Here is a 23403-nt window from a genome sequence, read left to right on the forward strand (position 1 = left end):
AAATATTTCGAGTAGATTTCCCCACCATGTTATAGTTCTGGGTGGAGATTTTAATTTGCCCGATATAGACTGGGAGACTCAGACGTTCATAACGGGTGGCAGGGACAAAGAATCCAGTGAAATTTTTTTAAGTGCTTTATCTGAAAACTACCTTGAGCAGTTAAACAGAGAACCGACTCGTGGCGATAACATATTAGACCTTCTGGTGACAAACAGACCCGAACTATTTGAAAAAGTTAACGCAGAACAGGGAATCAGTGATCATAAAGCGGTTACGGCATCGATGATTTCAGCCGTAAATAGGAATATTAAAAAGGGTAGGAAGATTTTTCTGTTTAGAAAAAGTGACAAAAAGCAGATTTCAGAGTACCTGTTGGCTCAACACAAAAGTTTTGTCTCAAGTACTGATAGTGTTGAGGATCAATGGACAAAGTTCAAAACCATCGTACAATATGCGTTAGATGAGTATGTGCCAAGCAAGATCGTAAGAGATGGAAAAGAGCCACCGTGGTTCAACAACCGAGTTAGAAAACTGCTGCGGAAGCAAAGGGAACTTCACAGCAAACATAAACATAGCCAAAGCCTTGCAGACAAACAAAAATTACGCGAAGCGAAATGTAGTGTGAAGAGAGCTATGCGAGAGGCGTTCAATGAATTCGAAAGTAAAATTCTATGTACTGACTTGGCAGAAAATCCTAAGAAATTTTGGTCTTATGTCAAAGCGGTAGGTGGATCAAAACAAAATGTCCAGACACTCTGTGACCAAAATGGTACTGAAACAGAGGATGACAGACTAAAGGCCGAGATACTAAATGTCTTTTTCCAAAGTTGTTTCACAGAGGAAGATTGCACTGTAGTTCCTTCTCTAGATTGTCGCACAGATGACAAAATGGTAGATATCGAAATAGACGACAGAGGGATAGAGAAACAATTAAAATCGCTCAAAAGAGGAAAGGCCTCTGGACCTGATGGGATACCAGTTCAATTTTACACAGAGTACGCGAAGGAACTTGCCCCCCTTCTTGCAGCGGTGTACCGTAGGTCTCTAGAAGAGCGTAGCGTTCCAAAGGATTGGAAAAGGGCACAGGTCATCCCCGTTTTCAAGAAGGGACGTCGAACAGATGTGCAGAACTATAGACCTATATCTCTAACGTCGATCAGTTGTAGAATTTTGGAACACGTATTGTGTTCGAGTATAATGACTTTTCTGGAGACTAGAAATCTACTCTGTAGGAATCAGCATGGGTTTCGAAAAAGACGGTCATGTGAAACCCAGCTCGCGCTATTCGTCCACGAGACTCAGAGGGCCATAGACACGGGTTCCCAGGTAGATGCCGTGTTTCTTGACTTCCGCAAGGCGTTCGATACAGTTCCCCACAGTCGTTTATTGAACAAAGTAAGAGCATATGGACTATCAGACCAATTGTGTGATTGGATTGAGGAGTTCCTAGATAACAGGACGCAGCATGTTATTCTCAATGGAGAGAAGTCTTCCGAAGTAAGAGTGTGCCGCAGGGGAGTGTCATAGGACCGTTGCTGTTCGCAATATACATAAATGACCTGGTCGATGACATCGGAGGTTCACTGAGGCTTTTTGCAGATGATGCTGTGGTGTATCGAGAGGTTGTAACAATGGAAAATTGTACTGAAATGCAGGAGGATCTGCAGCGAATTGACGCATGGTGCAGGAAATGGCAACTGAATCTCAATGTAGACAAGTGTAATGTGCTGCGAATACAAAGAAAGATAGATCCTTTATCATTTAGCTACAAAATAGCAGGTCAGCAACTGGAAGCAGTTAATACCATAAATTATCTGGGAGTACGCATTAGGAGTGATTTAAAATGGAATGATCATATAATGTTGATTGTTGGTAAAGCAGATGCCAGAATGAGATTCATTGGAAGAATCCTAAGGAAATGCAATCCGAAAACAAAGGAAGTAGGTTACAGTACGCTTGTTCGCCCACTGCTTGAATACTGCTCAGCAGTGTGGGATCCGTACCAGATAGGGTTGATACAAGACATAGAGAAGATCCAACGGAGAGCAGCGCGCTTCGTTACAGGATCATTTGGTAATCGCGAAAGCGTTACGGAGATGATAGATAAACTCCAGTGGAAGACTCTGCAGGAGAGACCCTCAGTAGCTCGGTACGGGCTTTTGTCAAAGTTTCGAGAACATACCTTCACCGAAGAGTCAAGCAGTATATTGCTCCCTCCTACGTATATCTCGCGAAGAGACCATGAGGATAAAATCAGAGAGATTAGAGCCCACACAGAGGCATACCGACAATCCTTCTTTCCACGAACAATACGAGACTGGAATAGAAGGGAGAACCGATAGAGGTACTGAAGGTACCCTCCGCCACACACCGTCAGGTGGCTTGCGGGGTATGGATGTGGATGTAGATACCTACAGATTATGGCTCGGATAATCCCTGACAGCAACGCCACATTGTTGAATAATGCGTTTTGTGAAGCCACAGAACATCGTGTTACGACTCAAACTGTGCACAATAGGCTGCATTATGCCCTACTTCACTCCCGATGTCCATGGCGAGGTCCATCTTTGCAACCACGACACCATGCAGTGCGGTAGAGAAGGGTCCAACAACATGCCGAATGGACAGCTCAGTATTGGCATCACGTTCTCTCCACTGATGAGTGTCACATGTGCCTTCAACAAGACAATCTTCGGAGATGTGTTTGGAGGCAACCCGGTCAGGCTGAATACCTTAGACACACTGTCCAGCAAGTGCAGCAAGGTGGAGGTTCCCTGCTGTTTTCGGGTGGCATTATGTGGGACCAACATACGCTGCTGGTGGCTGCCGTAATGGCTGTACGATACGTGAATGCTCTCCTCCGACCGATAGTGCGACCCTATCGGCAGCTTATTGGCGAGGCATTCGTCTTCATGGACGACAATTCAGGCCCCCTCAAGCACATCTTGTGAATGACTTCCTTCAGGATAATGAATCCTATCGAACATGCCTGCTATAGATTGAAAAGGGCTGTTTATGGATGACATGACCCACCAGCCACTCTGAAGGTTCTACATCGAATCGCCATTAGCGAGTGGGACAATCTGAATCAACAGTGCCTTGATGAACTTGTGGATAGTATGACACGACGAATACAGGATGCATCAATGCAAGAGGACGCGCTACAGGATATTAGAGGTACCAGTGTGTACAGCAATCTGGACCATCACCTCCGAAGGTCTCGCTGTATGGTGGTACAACATGCAATGTGTGGTTTTCATGAGCAATAAAAAGGGCGAAAATGTTTATGATGATCTCTATTCCAATTTTCGGTTCATGTTCCGCAACTCTCGGGACCGAGGTGATGGAAGATTTTTTTTTTTTTTGAGGTGTGTATAATGGTATACATTACTTATTCCATAATTTAATGGCAGCTTATACAAAAATTGCGCTAAAAAGTGTCGAACAGTTACCAGTCAGCTTATGCGAGACCATAAAAAAAGAGAAAAGTAAATACACAAATATAATGTAATGGATGGTATAGTCACTAAAATTTGCCAAACTATGTTTTCCAGGACACTTTCAAAGGCAGTGTGCTACCATCTACTCGTTTTACAACGCCTACAAAGCTATAGATTATTAGGACAGCTTCGGCAACAGGAAAATGATGCCATATCAATCTGAAAATTAGCGCTGACTGTAACGCAAATAAAAAAAAACAGGTAAATTGAGCTATGAAACTTGTCTGAAAAACAAAAAAATGGGTCTGATTTTTTATATTCAAAGTGAAGAAGCTAGTTTTTCTGGGTATCGAATACAAATTTTTATGGTGTCTAAAACATGCCTGTACCAAATATCATCACTTACGAAGGGAATCAGTCTGTACTAGTGATGTAATGATATTCTAAATGTACTGGAAACTTTACAGGCAAACCAACACTATTCCAAAACCACATAAACATGGTACCAACGTATGTTGACAACACAATATTGGCCTGTGACTCTGAATGCTCACTCCAGAAATATTTCTACTGTATGGTCGATTCCATATTTGATTCAGTAATAAGATGTATTTCGCGTCGTTTTTGTTATATATTTCGGATAACCAATAAGAGAAGTGTGTGATGCTTAAATGAGTCCACTTAAGGGAGGATGTTCATGAAAAACACAAACTATGTTAATATGCATCAAATCCACAATTTTCAAGATATGGTACTTAAATTTTGTACCATGCTTCACATGAAATTAATATATTTACTGTTATGTTGTTTGGATTATATATAATTATCTTTTTTATAGGATTTAAAAATTTTATTTTCAGTAAATAATATAAGTACCTTTTCCTCACACCATTCAATAGATTTCTACAAAATTTTAGCAGCTTAATCTCATTGAGGTTTTTTTAATGTATCAAACAGGAGAATTTTAATAATTAGTGAGTATAATATAACAGCCAATGGTCTTGTGGCATCAGTAATGGTGGTTCCCATCAGATCACAGAGGTTAAGCAATATCAGATTTGGCTAGAATTTGAATGGCTGTCTGGCCAGGTCTGTCGAGCACTCTTGGATGACACAGCGGCCAGTTGGTGCCATCTGGCCTTCCGAGGTCTGTTCGGATGGAGTCAATTGTAAACAACATTTAGTGGATTTGTAGAAATAAGTGTACAAAATTTCATAATTGTAACCATATATTAGGAGGAAAAGGTATGTAAACACTAAAAAGTTAATTTTCTGGAAATGCAATATGTAGTTTTTTCTTAGGTCGGCTCTTCAGACGGACGCCAATTTGTACTCAGGATCCTCTTTCCCTTCAAGACCTCTGTTTTGATTTCTTATTTTCTGTTTTCTTTGCCTTACCAGATCTCATCTACGTTTTAGCTACAGAGTGGCGCTGTAAATGTTTTTTTCAATATGTCTTGAGTGAAATTTCCTATCTTAAAGCACATTCTCTCTAATACCTTCAAATTCTTTATTTGTGTGGCCATAGTTGTTTAAAATTCTTCATGGTATTTTTTTTCTGTCATTGCAACTACAAAAATGCGTGATTTTTTTCACCAGAAACGTTTTGCTTTATTGAGGTAAAAAAAGATCACGCATTTTTGTGGTTACAATGGCAGAACAAAAATAACTTCAAGAACTAATACCTTCAGCTTCCCTACATTCCCCCTATTAAAAACAAGAGCTCCATCATAAGTTGCAATTCTGGATGAAATCCATCAGTAGCGTAAGCCAAAACAGGAATTTCTTCTTCATAAACAAAGCAGCTGGTTTGTTATTATTCCTAAGATGAAGGAAAGAGTAATGCACCATTTATAGAACCAAAGGATATTATCACAGCAACTAGATAGCCATAGAATGCTTGAAGGTAGTCCTTGGAATTATTGTTCACTGAGCTAGTATTAAAGTGTTGCTTCAAAAAGCGAGTGTGGCATGAAAGTCGCATCACACAGTTGTTTTTCAGGTACTTCAGATGCGATTTAATTACTGAAATTTTGAGTTCTTCTAGTCCATTATATTTTCGGTCAGTTTTATGAATGTCCTCTCTTAAGAAAGAAATGTGAGACCTTCACAGTTTAGACTATAATTAGAACAATTAGTTCATTCATAAACGACGCAGTCCGGCATTTTTGATCAAAACACTTCCACCAGAATCTAATGTTCAAAACAACTGGCATGGCAGATGTCACCTTCAGGTTTGTGACACAACAACTCAGATTATACCTCCATGGTCGATTCCATAGAGTAGAAATGACTTTGGAGTGAGCATTTCGAACAGATTACACAACACCATGATGAAAAAAGTATGTGACATTTCAAAGAGTTCTCTTAAGTGAGGACACTCATTGAAAACACATATTATTTAAAAGGTGCAGCTTATTCACACTTTTGAAGATACAGCAGTGAAATTTTGTACTATGCTCTACATGACAACACATTTACTGTTAAGTTCCTGTAGTTATATAATTTAACTTCATGGAAGTTAAAATTTTATTTTCAGCAAATTTAACACCATTTGTTCGAAAGCAAGGCTGCGAAAAAGCTGGAAACACCCATAATCTCTCTTAATTTCGAGTTGAGAATGTAGCTTAATTAAATCTTATGTATTTGTATTCTATAGAAAAGTACGATATTCTAGTTGCAGTCATTTATTTGAACAACGTATCTCTCATAGCTTTACTTGTACAGCGCAATTCCATTTCTCTTTAGAACAATTTTGCAACCATTTCGCGTTCCTGTTTTCCTCATTTAAAATTCTGTATAGCTTGATGCCTTTTGCTGAGTTGGTACAACAGTTTGGTGCAACATGTAGGAATCTTGATGAAAACAGTAACGAACACAGACCTTGATAACCGCCAAAAATTTCATTTTCGAAGATAATACCCAAATACCCACAATACCTTCAACTTGATGTGCTAAAGATTGTGTATTATGTCACTTCCTGTGTTTTGTTGCAGGAACAGTCTTGTTCAGTGGCCTGGATATTAGAGATCCATGAAGATATAATAAGGAATATTGTAGATATGTCAAAAAGTTTAAGCTGACATCCACCATGGTAGTCACCCAAACATTAGCTCTTTGGGGAAATGTGTTGATTGAAAATGCCTGCTTGCAGCATTTACTGGTGTACTAATAATGCTCGTTATAGTCTAAAGTGCAAATTAATTACATTTCAATAGTGAGTGGACTTTTTCCAAGCGTTATTTTCTTTTATATACATGAAATTTGGCTGCGCTGTGTCGTTTTAATGTAGCAGTTTTGTTTTTGTCACTTGGCTTTAGACTTAAAATCAGTTCATCTCGAAAAGCTCCCTGGATGAACTCTGTGAGAAGGGAAGATTGTAAACTGGCCAAATAAAGCGAAATAAGATCTCACCACTTTTGGCAAGAGGACATAAACTGAGCATCAGCTTTGGTAAACCATATTAAGGAAAATGCTGGATTGTGGAAGTAAACTTCTCGTATCACATACTTCTTTTCCTTGTTATTCGACACTTATAATGAAAAGAAAGTTACATTAACAAAGCGAAATGTGTCTTAGTGCAGGATCAAATATGGATTTAAGACTAGAAAAGGTCTTAAAATTTCTTTCTGGATTTTTATTATTCACAATAGCACTATTAAATTTTCTAGTCAAAACATTTAGCACGTACACAACAGTACTTACAAGGGAACCTCCCCATCGCACCTCCCCATAGCACCAGCCTCATGGCTCTGAGCACTATGGGACTCAACTTCTGAGGTCATTAGTCCCCTAGAACTTAGAACTAGTTAAACCTAACTAACCTAAGGACATCACACATATCCATGCCCGAGGCAGGATTCGAACCTGCGACCATAGCGGTCTTGCGGTTCCAGACTGCAGTACCTAGAACTGCTCGGCTACTTCGGCCGGCTATGAAGAAGAAGGATTACTATATGGAGCTGGAATCTCAGATTAATCGGTAAGAATTTTATGTTATTGTTAATTTCCTTGAATTTCCAGTTTGCTAGAATGTATTTTTCAAATGCGTTTTTCTCGAAATGACATCACATTTGCGTGCAGTCTAACTCAAAGTATAGAAGCGATCATTATGAAAATTTATAGTATGATTCTTTATAAAATTACGTATTATATAAATCAACTTGTCAGATGATATGATTTAAGGGTACTTTTCTTTGCATAATTAGAGGTGAAAATCGAAGTAAATTGTTCCAACTACAGCAAAATTTTTAATTTTCATTATGTTCACCTGTGTGGGGGTTCGTATTCATAGAAAATAAGTTATTAATGTAAAATCAAAACCTTTTCGATTTCAGATGAAAATTGGAATGGGTACACTGCACACAATTGGAGAACTACACTCACAACCTTCAGTAGACAGCACAGCATAACTTATTTTTAGCTGAAATTATTTTAAAAAAATCACAAAAACTGTTCGAAATACTGTATAAATTAAATGTCAAAATTTGATTAAATTCTAATTAATTCTTCCCACCCAAAAAATCAGTGTCCAACTGCCTCCTGATGTGGTTTCCCCCATTAAAGTAATGTACAGCACGTAGCCGCATTTATACGCCCAAGAAAACCATTGCAGTTGCCAGTTGGAGCTCCCAGTTTTTAGTGGCGCAACTTCAGCCACACAACTTTTGTCACGCCACAAGAAGTTCAGCTTGGATATACTTTGTTGCACCACTTTCCTACTACCACTGCGCCCTGGTGGCAGTGTTTCGAAACACGAGCATTCTGTCGCAGTTATCGTGTAGTAATTGCTATTTTACTCCATTCGATTTTCGCGTGTTTTATTTTGTTTCTGTAAAAAATGGAAAGTATAAACCAATATTTGAGTGATACATTTTTTAGAGAGAGAGAGAGAGAGAGAGAGAGAGAGAGAGAGAGAGAGAGAGAGAGAGAGAGAGAACATGTAACCAGAAAAGCGAGTCACAAAAACTTCGTAATTTGTAAAGCCAGACATTGGGTAAATTGTGAATTATATGGAGGAAAAAGCTGTAGTGTGTCATGTCGCAGCTGTTAAACCAAAATTTAGTTACTCAAAATACCTATATCAACGAATAAATAGAGTGTAAAATCCTGGAAAATTTGCGTGTCTGCAAATTATATTTACATGTCAGCTGTTATGTTGTCACTGCAGACAGCATTTAAATCTATGAGAATTATTTCTTTTATAAATGCCTTTTTGTTCCCCCCCCCCCCCCCCCCGATTTATTCCCGTGCGGAATCTATTTTCAGATCCGGCATTCGGATTTCGTCGTCCTTTTATTTAACTCGTCGCAGCGCTAAGGCAATATAACGTTCATACCCGCACGTATCATTTCAGTTGATGTCGCATTGCAAGCTGTGCAACCACGTAGAATTTGTGGCGTCCTGTGTGAACGGTAGCTCACGATGCCACTACACCAAGCTACAAGCTGTGGCGCCACATAAGATTCGTGCGTGAATCTGGCTTATGTCTGTAGCACTGTGCACCATTATTATATCTCCATTAAACATCACATCTGCATCTCGCAGATGTCATAATTCGTTGCTCATTGGCTAACATTTTTGAAATCAGAAGAAAGGGAAGGAAAGCGAAGGAAGGAAGGAAGGAAGGAAGGAAGGAAGGAAGGGAAAGGAAAGTAAGAAAGAAAGGAAAGTAAGAAAGAAAGGAAAGTAAGAAAGAAAGGAAAGTAAGAAAGAAAGGAAAGTAAGAAAGAAAGGAAAGTAAGAAAGAAAGGAAAGTAAGAAAGAAAGGAAAGTAAGAAAGAAAGGAAAGTAAGAAAGAAAGGAAAGTAAGAAAGAAAGGCAGTTAGGTGTGCTCTGTGCCACCTGTTGAGTTAGGTGAAAAGAGGTCCACTGGCATGTAAACTGTTAACTGTCCTCTTAGCTTCTGGCTTAACTGCACCTTCATAACTCGCAACAACCAAATATTCTTAAAAGCCTTTGCAGTTTCACGTTTATTAGTTCATTCCTAAGAGAGCACAAATCTAATATTTCAGAACATATTCATACTACAATATCAACAAAGTCCCAGAATCTATTACAAATGTGAAGACGGAAAACAGGTATTAGCAGGACGTGAAACTACCATCGGCCCACAGCTCTTAGCCTATTCATTGCTTTGTGATGAACACACGATATTTTCTTTCACCTTACGTTGTCCTGGAGGTTTTTACTATCGCTATGTTATTAACTGACATGTGAGTAAAACAAATCGTACTAAGAGTTGCCTTAAAATGGCATTATAATACGAAAACAGCAAAATACATGAAACTAGTATCGCTTCATCACATTTCGTGGTCCCGCTAAGTTGCAGTACAGCATCACTCATTGATGACAGAATATGATCACATGATATTACCCAGTTTTCGCTTTCCTAAACTGTTTTTCGCAGTAACTGCGCACCTTGGGGCGGTTGTACAACGCCCAGTTAGCAGCCGGTTAAGCTCTAACCCCGGAATAGGGCGAGAAACGCCTTGTACGAACCCGGGCTAACGCCTAACCTGAGAATAAACTCGGGGATGGCTTAGGCGGTGATTTCTGGCCGGTTAGCGAGCTTAACCACGGAATAAGTTTTAAAGAGTGCAGGAACACCCATAGATTCAGACAGCGGTGACGATTTTTTGGCTGAAGTGTTCATAACAATTAGGAAGGTGAAGAAAGTGAGACACCGCCCGAATTATTTTGATGAATTCGATGACTCAGAATTTATATGCAGATTTCGCTTGTCAAAGGAAGCCGTGCTTCGTCTTTTCAATCTTGTACATCAGAAACTGGAAACATAGGGTGGACAGGTGAAACTATCTCTCTGTTTTCTAAGATAATATTGTTAAATTGTGTAAAATGTATTTCCTTTCCGTACTTCATGAATTCCATTGTGTTATTTCTCTAAATTAGGCACATTAAAACGACTATTCGTGCCAAAATAGTCTTGCCTATCTGGCGTGTGTTACAGTTGTTGCAGCAGTAGAAAGGATTGACTCGTTTTATTTAGAAGACAGTCCCATAATAGACTTAACGAAATCGAAAATCCACACCACTTATGGGTACTATTTGTATGGCAGTTTTAACAAAAACGTAAATTCTCATGTTGCAAAACGCTTTGATAAAACGCTAGTGTCCCAATTTCAGACATGACGTCAATATTGATACACTGTTTTCTATTGGAAATGATCCTTTTTGTAAACACCACAGCAGTCGCAGAACTTTTTATTTATTTATTTATTTATAAGTTAATAAGAAAAAATTCAGCCTTTAGTGAATATATTTGGATGAGAGGCCCATTTTTGCTTCAGAGCAAAAACATTGAATCCCACCATTCTTCACTGATGTCTGAACTACACTCCTGGAAATTGAAATAAGAACACCGTGAATTCATTGTCCCAGGAAGGGGAAACTTTATTGACACATTCCTGGGGTCAGATACATCACATGATCACACTGACAGAACCACAGGCACATAGACACAGGCAACAGAGCATGCACAATGTCGGCACTAGTACAGTGTATATCCACCTTTCGCAGCAATGCAGGCTGCTATTCTCCCATGGAGACGATCGTAGAGATGCTGGATGTAGTCCTGTGGAACGGCTTGCCATGCCATTTCCACCTGGCGCCTCAGTTGGACCAGCGTTCGTGCTGGACGTGCAGACCGCGTGAGACGACGCTTCATCCAGTCCCAAACATGCTCAATGGGGGACAGATCCAGAGATCTTGCTGGGTAGTTGACTTACACCTTCTAGAGCACGTTGGGTGGCACGGGATACATGCGGACGTGCGTTGTCCTGTTGGAACAGCAAGTTCCCTTGCCGGTCTAGGAATGGTAGAACGATGGGTTCGATGACGGTTTGGATGTACCGTGCACTATTCAGTGTCCCCTCGACGATCACCAGTGGTGTACGGCCAGTGTAGGAGATCGCTCCCCACACCATGATGCCGGGTGTTGGCCCTGTGTGCCTCGGTCGTATGCAGTCCTGATTGTGGCGCTCACCTGCACGGCGCCAAACACGCATACGACCATCATTGGCACCAAGGCAGAAGCGACTCATCGCTGAAGACGACACGTCTCCATTCGTCCCTCCATTCACGCCTGTCGCGACACCACTGGAGGCGGGCTGCACGATGTTGGGGCATGAGCGGAAGACGGCCTAACGGTGTGCAGGACCGTAGCCCAGCTTCATGGAGACGGTTGCGAATGGTCCTCACCGATACCCCAGGAGCAACAGTGTCCCTAATTTTCTGGGAAGTGGCGGTGCAGTCCCCTACGGCACTGCGTAGGATCCTACGGTCTTGGCGTGCATCCGTGCATCGCTGCGGTCCGGTCCCAGGTCGACGGACACGTGCACCTTCCGCCGACCACTGGCGACAACATCGATGTACTGTGGAGACCTCACGCCCCACGTGTTGAGCAATTCGTCGGTACGTCCACCCGGCCTCCCGCATGCCCACTATATGCCCTCGCTCAAAGTCCGTCAACTGCACATACGGTTCACGTCCACACTGTCGCGGCATGCTACCAGTGTTAAAGACTGCGATGGAGCTCCGTATGCCACGGCAAACTGGCTGACACTGACGGCGGCGGTGCACAAATGCTGCGCAGCTAGCGCTATTCGACGGCCAACACCGCGGTTCCTGGTGTGTCCGCTGTGCCGTGCATGTGATCATTGCTTGTACAGCCCTCTCGCCGTGTCCGGAGCAAGTATGGTGGGTCTGACACACCGGTGTCAATGTGTTCTTTTTTCCATTTCCAGGAGTGTATTTGCGCTTACTCAAGCCACGTTGAACACAGTAATATTATCAGGAAACTATGGAACATAGCTGTTGTGTTCCTCAACATTAGTATTATCCACACCAGCCCATCTGAAAACATCTCGACCTCTCCTTCAGTTTATCTGTATATACTTTATATGACTTCCAGATGGATGGAGATAAGGTAGCTGTCAACAGCTGTTATGTATTTGAAACAATGCATTTTCTTGCCATCAGCTGTACATTGTAACTTTATTCTCTAGTACATTCGGTTTTTTCAACCATCATGAAGGAAGAAAAGTAATACACACGGATGGTTGAAAAATACGTTGTGTAATTACTGTGTTATTATAAAATCTGCAGTGGTCAAACAGCTGATCATCAAGATTAACAAACACTGCAGATTTTATAACACAGTAATTACACAATGTATTTAAAAAATTCCTTTCCAGATGTTAATTTCTAAATTAAACTCCATGACGCCTGTGTTGTTGGTGGTCTCTGAAAAGATGACATGACGTTCATTATTTCAAAAAGCTGCTTGCCTTTCAAAATAGTTACTACATTATCTGCCTACGAAAAATTCATCATCTACCATATTGGACGGAATATTCTTACATAGAAACGTTGCGTCAGAATCAAAATGACTAGTGCGGCCATCTGAAGAAAGTTTAATTAAATTGTGTTTTTTTGTATACACAATTACAAATTTATGTTCGACAAAAGGTCCACCGCCAATCTGGAGCCTATGCTGCCTTAATGCAGCACAATATTTTCTGGTCTCTTTCTTTAGCGTGTCATATTTCTGTCGCAGCTGATCACTGGTTCTGCATGATGATGATGATCGTTAATTATAGAGATCGCATACTTTCTCCCATGCTTTGTTCTGAAATTTGGAAAGATATCTTATTAGTCAAACAATGAATACTCAATCATTTAACCAGTTTCAAGAGATATTTCATTATACACACATCACAAGCTTAGTTAAATGTTTTGACTGACCTTTTCACTACATGATACTGCATGCGTTTTCTTGTTCTCTATTATGCTTCTGAAATCGTGAACGATATCGACAAGCTTTAATATATCTTCCAGGGAATAGTTTTGGGCGCTCTATCATTTTTCACTCATTTTAATCGAGCTCTTTTTGCAGATGACTAGACGTAAATAAACTTCAAAAACGCGCGAAAATACCCTGAGTGTTCTCCCACTGTTACCAACTTAACTGAACGAGATCGCTATTCCAGGGTTAACAAACCAGAGAATAAAAAGGCATCGTACAACCATGGAGGTAAAAATAAGAGGAGTTGTTCAAATGGCTCTGAGCACTACGGGACTCAACTGCTGTGGTCATCATCAGTCCCCTAGAACTTAGAACTACTTAAACCTAACTAACCTAAGGACATCACACACATCCATGCCCGAGGCAGGATTTGAACCTGCGACCGTAGCAGAAGAGCAGCTCCGGACTGGAGCGCCTAGAACCACACGGCCGGCAAGAGGAGTTGTCATGACGTCGCAAACTTGAAGCCAACCCAAGTGAAGATCCGCCATGTTAGCTACCCCAAAGCATTCGCTTCTGGTGGTTTGATTCCGTGTAGTCGTGAAGTGTTTTGATAAAAAAAATGACGGCTACATCGCTTACGGGTGTAATAATCGTTCTAATTGCAATCTAAAGTTTAAAAAAAACACATTTCATTCGTAAGTGGACATATTTAAGCGTTATTTTCTTATATGTAGTACTTGAAATTCTGATGCACTGTAAATTTGTACAGTATGGTTTTATTTCTATGATTTGACTTTAGATTTCCTATCAATCCTACGCAAAGAGCTCTCTGGAGGTGAGCTTGGTTTTCATTATTTGGTTATTCCCAAGTAACTGAAAAGTCCTGGCAAGAAATATCCTGGAAATGGGGACTAATGTTTTAAAATGCGATAATTTAATATAAATGTAATGTAACTACATGTAGTTAATTAAATCTTCAGTAAAATGTGTGGAACACCTGTTACAGTGGTTAAATTATAAGTACTTAAAGGGTTACATACTTGTTAAAGCAAAGCTCCCTATCTAAGTCCAGGCAATTTAGATAATGACATTAATCACAGTGTTGTCGTGTTATCCTGTAAATTGCTGTTATTTGCCACACCGAATGTCACTTGGTAGGTACAATTTAAAAACCATGCAGATGTGTAAACTACAATGGGCCTGACAATCTTAAATTCCGTTCTTTTCCATCGTAATTTAACGAATCTTTCACTTTGTTGACGTGACAGCTGGCTTGTTTATATCTTCCCTGCATACATCTATGGGACTTCAAAGGAAATAAGATAAGTTTCTTGCAAATTTGGACATTTAAAATTTGCATTTGACTTGAAAATGCAACGATTACAAATCGGTGCTTCTGAACTATCAATCATTGCTTTTGGAGTTCTGGCTTTATCAATCATCGACACAAACACAATGAAAGTGAATTCAAATGGATTACGAAATCACGCTTTCCATAGTTATTCTAAGTGTATAAACAAAAAGGAATTACAGTACTGAGGACAGAAGCGTCATATTTTCGTGTCGTATTACTGTATCGAATACGCATTTAAGACCAGAAAAACGTTTAAAGTTGCGTTCCTTATGCTGTGTTGTTCACTAAAACAGGTGTAACATTTACTATATAAAATAAATATCGCGTGCACATGACAGAAATAGCGAACAAGAAGCAATTGTAAACACTCGTCTGCTTTTGTTTTGGGGGATCCAAGATGGCGGCAGGCCCCACCCACTGGCTTCGAAACAACGTACAGCGGAAGTCTGTAGCGGCATCTCCCCTTATTCCACCTCCATGCGTACAACGCGCTGTCAAAGTTATACCGTGGTTAGCTAACCTTAACCGGGCGTTGTACAACCGGCCCCCTTACAAGATATTTTTCAACCGTTATAACATACGAAGCACACAGAAAATTTAATTTACACAGAGTGAATTATATGAAACTTGGACCGCAAACATTGCAGAAATGGAAAGTGCTATTGATGTGCGATATCCACAGAACGGATTGCTAGTCAGAGGCTTGTATTGTTAGCTCGTAGAGTGTCTGTAATAATTCTTGGTAGTGTATTTTTCGTACAAACACACACTTTTTTTGAATGGAACAATGAACATTGACACCAACAAACTAAAAGTAGAGTAAATTGGAGTTTCAGTGGTGTTTGTTGAAGGATTCTAGTGCGAGTCATTTACGAGATACCATATTTTGAAAAGTTCCCACTCCATCACTTACCTAGGGTAACCAGCGTATTTTGAGTGAGGATTTGCACACGCGACATGTTGCCACTAAATTTGTCGCGCATTCCCACACGAAAAAAAAAATAAATAAATAAAAAAGCGCATGAATGTGTGTCAGGACTTGAAAACAGAGAAAGTAATTAAAACTTTTTGAACAACGACATTACAGGTGATGAGAGTTGGTGTTACGGATATGACACGAAAACCCAGCAAGCGACAGTTCTGGTCGAATGTGCAGACGATGGTCATAGTACTTTTTATGTACATGAAATTGTGCATCGAAAATTTGTACTTCCTGGCAGAATGTCAGTCTTAAGTATTCTTTTCGAAGTTTTAAAACATCTGTAAGAGGATTTGTGGAGGAAGGCCTGGAACTTTGGCTATCAAGTGTCAGGTCCATTTATCATGCCAATAATTCAACTCTGCAAAGATATCACACACAACCATAGGAGCTGCCTTTATTATTTATAACTTTATTCCAATTGGCCCCAGTGCTTTCCCATTTTTCACAGGCTTCACAGCTTTACAAATTTCTTGCGAGGTTATCTGTCGTGGACATGGATATTTATCTTCTTCCATCAAGTTTAACATGTCTTGTATAAATTGGTTTCTTTTCTCTGTGAGCAGCGCTTGATAATACTTGACCCACTCCTAAGCTTATCGGAGGAATCTCAGCACTTTTCTAACCACCACCACCTTTCACACTCTGCTTGCCCTACTACCATCTAAGTTTTTGTTTATATCCTCTCTGACTTTCAGCACACCTCATTTTATGCTTTAGTAATGGCCCTTTGTGCTTCTTTCTATTTAGCTTCGTATGTTTTATGGACTTCATCAAGCCAAGTGCTGAGCTATTTATTATAGGCCTCCTTTTTCATTTTCACCAATTTCTCTCCTATATTCCACCATTGATTCTTCCTTTCCCATCCCCCCCCCCCCTTACCAGCGCTTCAAAGGCCACCTCAGGCATAATTACTTTGGCAGACCAATACATACTTTCTACAGCATCATCCTTGATGTGTAATACCCTGGCTGCCAATCTAGGTTGATAGAGGAAATGTGTTGATCTTGCTTCAGGCAGATTCTTCACAGTGTCAAGTTGCTAACATTCTACACCTAGTTACTGAATTAAAAGTAGTAAATTACCTGGCTCAGCTTGAAAAATAAGAGCCTCATTAAGTGTCATGTTTCATTTTTAGAAATAATGTGAAAATTGGAAGTTTAATGTAAACATTTTTACACTACAGTTAAAAAAATTATCAAAGTTATTTTAAAAACTAGTTGCCAAATCGAACACATGAAAGAACATATGAAATAAAAAGCAATGGCTGCTCGCTTAATTGGTCAACATAAAACAACTTTCCTCTGATAATTGTTGTTCTGCAGTCCATCAAAATGGGAGATATGTAGAATTCTCTTCATGTTACCAGAAAAATATATATGTATTACATACAAGTTAATTTTTGTATAAAGTACATAATTTAAAAAAATTGTAATCGAATGAGTGACTATACAAAAAAAGAGCAAAACCAGTCAAGTGAGATCGAGGCAAGAGAACGAGACTAGCTGAAGTGAACTGTGAACAATGTTCCACGGAATGAGACCAGACGTGACAGAAGTGAACCACGAAAGACCATCTCCTTAGTTGTTTCTTTGGACCCATTTGTTCGACTCTACTGGATGCCTTTAGACATTGCGTGCTACAGGAAATTTTGATTCCTGTGCTTAACAGAAATTTAAATTTCGTGATCCAAAGCTCAGATAATAATGCAATTTGCACCAAACTACACTCATACATATTATGTTTCAACCTCCTTTGTCATCACGGTGAACTACTATGTTCCCAGAACTGTTAGATACTACAAATAATCTTGCTGAGACACCATTTGAACTTTGTGTCTACAATCGGAAGGCAAAATATGTTACTTGCCGCACAGAAACGTTCCTTTTATTTTTCTTTCTTCACATTTTTAGACGTAACGCATATCAACAATCCCATGCCTTACAAAAGAGGCTGAAAAAATGGTTTTAATTTCCAAGGAGAAAACACTGAGGACCATCAAGAACCAGATTGACTGCTTAAGATGAAAGAAAAAGATGAAAACATTGAAAGTTTTGTTAAGCATGCTTGCTTTAATTTTATTAAGCAGGTTGATAGGGTGGAATTTTGTCTTCTATTCAATTATGAATATGCTCAGTACTTGCAATTCGTAACTGAGCAGAACTCTATTCTTTTGAGAAAAGAATTTCTGCCATATCACTGACAAATACTGAAATGAAGTAACACACTTCCAACCAAACAGTATCCAAGAAGTCTTTAATACTGATTACAAAATAGGAGATCCTGATTTCGACTTTCAGTGTACCAATATATCAACAGCAGAAGAAGAATACAATTCATTTGGAGACCACAGTGACAATAAAAGGATGCACAGCAGACTAAAATCACTGAGCTCCTATCAAGATTCCACTGAAAAGTACAGAATGCATGAAGTTTTTTTTTACTTCTGAGTATCAACTATTGAAAGAGAACTGTCACATGGATTGTGATCAACTTTTCGTTCCAACTAGTATCAATGATGACAAAAACTGGGCCGCCAAATATTATGTAAACACTAAGGGAAAGAAGAAAACCATCCTTCCAAACATAAGCATATATAAAGTTCATTAAATATTTCAGACCAAGAGTTCTTGTATATAAAAAGTATTAAGCCAACCACGTAGAACTGTATTCAAAATTGTTTACAGAAGAGGGCAGAATATTGATGGTTTCTAATTACTGGAAGACCGAGGATTTGTCCAAGCAAACATGAATATATCGTAGGCCCTACTGTTGAAATAAAACATCAGTAGAAGTATCCTAAGAAAGACAAAGGATAACCCTTGTTTATATTTTTGAAATAACGGACAACAACTGAGTGTCAAAGTTTGTATTACATGCATGCTGTGATATTAACTGACAATTCAACTTTGAAAAAATTAAAGGTGAATCTGCAGTAGATCTTCAGGACAAACAAGATAATCCTTTCTCAGTTGGCGGCAATGCTAAAAATTACATGCACACACCTATTAAATCAGTCCCATGCATTGAGAATCGTTATCTACCAACACAGAAGTCGCAGAAGTTTATAGGAGGAAGAACTATAGCAGTTATCTATGGAGACAATGCTAATCTCTCTACATTTAAAAAAGTATTCAAAATTAAATTCAATAAATCTTTGTGGCCAACACAGATTCAAGCGAGTTTGCAGAACTTACAATATCACAATAATTGACTATAAAGTGAAACAAGGAACTTTCTGTATGTGGCACGTGGAAGATGGAAGTGAAGGGAAATTTCAACACCCATGTACAAATTTATTGAAAGATGGTCAATTCACATGTAGGAGATTCTGCAGACTTTATATTTTACTCAGCCAATTCTCTCCTTTAAAAAACTAAATACTTCATGAAAGAGCATACAAGAAATGGAGATGAGTATATTTGCCAAATGAAATGGACATGAAGTGAGGAAGCAATGTCTGTTTCACATCACTGTTCAGTAGATTACAAGCATGAAGACAAATCCACAATTTCATGATGTCTTTGCATCATCATACGATTTCACTGATTTTAAAAACCTTTTGAGTAAACTAGAGAAGCATTTCATGATGAACAGAGATCTTAAAAAAAATCCTGTTGAAAATTTAAAACAGTTCATGATTCATGAAGACCACTTCAAGTAATTGTAAAATTTTTTTAGTGAAGATTATCAAGCCGCAAAAATATTCCAAAGAGAAGTCGACAGAAAGAAAATTGAGTCAAACCATGAAAGGCAGAGTAAACTGAGGAGATATTCATGAAATACAAAAATATAATCTGCTAGAAAATAGAAAATCATTTGTTACTGGAAAGCTGTGCAAGCCTCCAAAATATCAACAGAAATATCTAACAAAAATAATGACTTAATTTCTCTAGTCAATGGAAAATATGTTCCAACTCTTCATTTTAACTTTTCTGGTCTTCTCAGTGTCAACAAAAACTAATTTTTCTTATTGATTGTACAAGCAAGGTCCCAACGTCGATAGACATACAAACAAACACAAACATACGCACAAAATTCAAGCTTTCACAACAAACGGTTGCTTCATCTGGAAAGAGGGAAGGAGAGGGAAAGACGAAAGGATGTGGGTTTTAAGGGAGAGGGTAAGGAGTCATTCCAATCCCGGGAGCGGAAAGACTTACCTTAGAGGGAAGAAAGGACAGGTATACACTCTCTCTGGCGCGCGCGCGCGCACACACACACACACACACACACACACACACACACACACACACACACACACTATATATTGTAAGCCTACGGTGAAGATCTCTAGTTCTTTAAGTAAGTGTCTGCAGGATGATCTTGGATGAGCTCCAACAATTATTCTGATTACACGCTTTTGTGCAATGAACACTCTTTTACTCAATTATGAGTTACCCCAGAATATGATGCCATACAAAAGCAAAGAATGAAAATAGGCGTGGTAAGATGTATATCCCCAAAATTTGCAATGACCCTAATAGCGTAAGTAGCTGAACTCAAACGTTTCAGCAGATCTTCAGTGTGTGTGTGTTTTCTAGTTCAACCCCTCATCAATGAATACACCTAGAAATTTTAAATATTCTACCTTAGCTACAGATTTCCGATCAAAGTCTATATTTATTAATGGTGTCATTCCATTTACTGTGTGGAACTGTATGTACTATGTTTTGCCAAAGTTTAATGAGACCCCATTTGCAGAGAACCATGATTTTCTGAAAAACATCGTTTACAATTTCACCACTTAATTCTTGTCTGTTGCGTGCGATAGCTATACTTGTATCATCGGCAAAAAGTATCAGCTCCGCATCTTCATGAATATAGAATGGAAAGTCATTAAATATATTAAGAACAGCAGAGGACCCAAGACCGAACCTTGCGGCGCCCCATTCTTGATTGTTCCCCAGTTTGAGGAACCACCAGTTTTTCTGCATATTACGTGAACTGCTTATTTCAACTTTCTGCACTCTTCCAGTTAGGTATGATTTAAACTATTTGAGCGCTGTCCCATTCATACCACAGTACTTGAGCTTATCTGGAAGTATTCCATGATTTACACAATCAAAAGCCTTTGAGAGATCACAAAAAATCCCAACGGGTGACTTCCAGTTATTCAGAGCATTTAATATTTCGTTAGTGAAAGTATATATAGTGTTTTCTACTGAAAATGCCTTTCTGGAAAAGAAACTTACTTAGCTCAGCCTCTACCTAGTGACCAGAGCAGTGTATATAGCGTACTTTCACGTCACCAGCAGCGAGGCTAATGTGGACTACTATGGAGAGCTTGTACCACAACACCTGGACTATCTTGAGTTGAGTAATTTTCTATTCTTTTGAGTAAAGAACCCAACTAATACTTGCACACAGTTTGTATTATAGAAGAGGATACCGGCCACCAAACAATATCCCCTCCTTGCTTCCCACGGTATGTGCCTACCGTGAGAATGAGACGACACAAAAAATTTTATTTTAACTGTTATTTTCAAACTGAGGAATTTTGTAACTTCCATATTAATATTACAAATTCTGAAAAATGGTGAGTATACTTACTTGTTACAGACGGAGAGGCCACATTGGCAAAATCGACCAGCGCTACTGTTGTATTCATGTTTAGGATAAACAGTTGTTTCATTACATTAGAAAGTCTCTCAATTATTTTGTTAAGTCCCATAGTGCTCAGAGCCATTTGAACAATTTTGAACCAATTATTTTCACATTACAATTAAAAATTTATCAGGATACTAATTTTTTTCATATTACACAGTAGTCAGAAAAACAACAATGGTCATTTGAAATTCTCTTTAATACAGTTGGGGAAATCAAGTGGTTTAGCACTTCAGCTCTTACACCATCCAAAATTTTAGTGAAACACTTACAGAGAGTTTCAAAGTTTTGTTCTGCTGAGCCTATCAATTTATTTGACGGGGAAAAGTTACAACCTCTAAAGTTTTAAACTTTAGATAATCCATCCATATTACAAAAACTTATGTATACACATATGTATATTCCACATCTCCTAAACCACTGGATCAGTTTCAACCAAATTTGGTACACACGTCCCTTACTGTCAGGCAACAATTGCTGTGTGGGTAAGAACCACCTACCTATTACAGTTCAGGAGTAAAATGCCATACACATTGAGATGGAAAAATGGTCACATCATGCATGACGTTTAAATTTATTATAACTAAATAGCTGAACAGATTTCATAAAACTTGATAACAAGATAGCTCAAATCCTGAGGAAGGACAAGCCTTATTTACAAAGTTTACAGTACAAGATACTTACCGACTTTAAGAACCTTACGTGAATTAGGGGAAGTATTTACTCTTTCACTTTAGAACTTTATCATTTTTGAGAAAATGCTTGTGTTAATCAATTTGTGCTACTTGATAAAATTGAAAGAAACGAATACAGTGCTTATACAATCTTCGATGTGTTTAATCCATACTTCCAAACTATTTGTTGCATAGCATGTAGCTACTATGATTGCTATCCAGTATTTGCCAACGGGAGTACTTAGTGACTTGCAACCAACTTTATACTAAATTTCAAACCGTTACTCAATTTTTTTCTGACTTGCAGCCCTCACAAAATTACGAGACGAAAAAAGTTATCAGATAGTACATTTTGCAGTTCATGCAGTTAAAATGTCACATCAGGGATGATGTTTAAATTTATTACTACTTTGCTGCTAACTCTATTACCAACACATTTAGCAGACAGTATTCACATTTGCTGCTGAATGTACCATAGAGGGAAGGGAGGGGGCAGACATGGACGAGGTGGAGGCGACAGATGGACGGAGAGGGGTGGGAGCATAATGGGTCGGGGAGGGGGGGGGGGGTGCATACACAGGCAATGCCACATACTCAGATACTTACATATATGAAATCACAGTTGTGCATCGGTGCATTGCAAAGACCATTACTATGTAGTAGTATAATGAAGAAAGTAGTTTATTTTAATTTACATATTGCACAAATAAACGTGTAAAAACCTATAACTCAACCAGGTTCTTGCAAGTTAACAGAGCAACATAGCTTTTGTTAAGTATTAAAACAATATGATGTTATCTATAAAAATTTGTAAATCCTAATTTTCAAATATGATTTCCCCACAACTTATTCCTTCATTTGCTTTCTTTCCACGAAAGCTGTTACACGATCCCAGTGAGCTGTATGCTGCAATATGTTCTTTCCATTTACAACCATATCTTCTGGAACACCTGTCTCAAACGGTTGTTGCCACCTAAAATATAGAAATAAAGTGCTTTTTGTGTTGATTACCCACAGCAACAAACAGTGGATGTAAGTGATACAATCAGCAAAGAACTACAAGCACAGATTCACAGGACATCACTGGCAGAAAGAGACTTATGACACTGATATCCAGCTACACATGTAACAATAAGGACAAATAAGATCAGGCATTAACTCACATGTACATGAATTTTTTATTGGATAGTCAGTTCACTAGAAAGGGAATCACATATTTAATAAACTGATAACATTCATCTACTGTTTCAAACAGACTGTCAGTAGATTAACATGTCCATTAAGTCTAAACACTATCTAATTCCTATAACGAATAACAAGTACAAATACATAAGTACTTAAGATGGATACATATTCATGTTCGGTGAGGAAAATCGACCAAATTTCACAGTAATCAACTACAGTGGAGTCGCGAGAGGAGATCACTGACAGTTGCAACTGACTTGGTGCACCTGCTTTCCGCACGTACACAGTACCTCCATGTTGTCAGTGCTCTACAGACGACTATGCTCCGATCACAATTACTCAATAGTTGACGTCTGTCACTTGCTGCTACAGTTTTGCCACATCCGTTGCCGGC

At 39.0% G+C, this 23403-nt stretch overlaps 1 protein-coding gene across 2 annotated transcripts in view; it reads right to left on the reverse strand.

Moving 5' to 3' along the window:
• Positions 1-23403, reverse strand: part of LOC126109576 (uncharacterized) — a 558983-nt gene that overhangs the window by 450485 nt on the left and 85095 nt on the right. Inside the window, exon 10 of one of the 2 annotated variants that reach the window (XR_007523689.1) lies at positions 22547-22797. Coding sequence is in view for 1 of the 2 variants with exons in the window: in XM_049914608.1 (XP_049770565.1) it covers positions 22671-22797 (127 nt within the window). In the remaining variant the exon portion in view is untranslated. Of the gene's footprint in view, positions 1-22487; positions 22798-23403 lie in introns of those variants that run through there. The other variant, XM_049914608.1, reaches the window with a different exon arrangement.

This window comes from Schistocerca cancellata, chromosome 12 (assembly GCF_023864275.1).
Source record: "Schistocerca cancellata isolate TAMUIC-IGC-003103 chromosome 12, iqSchCanc2.1, whole genome shotgun sequence".
NCBI lineage: Eukaryota > Metazoa > Arthropoda > Insecta > Orthoptera > Acrididae > Schistocerca > Schistocerca cancellata.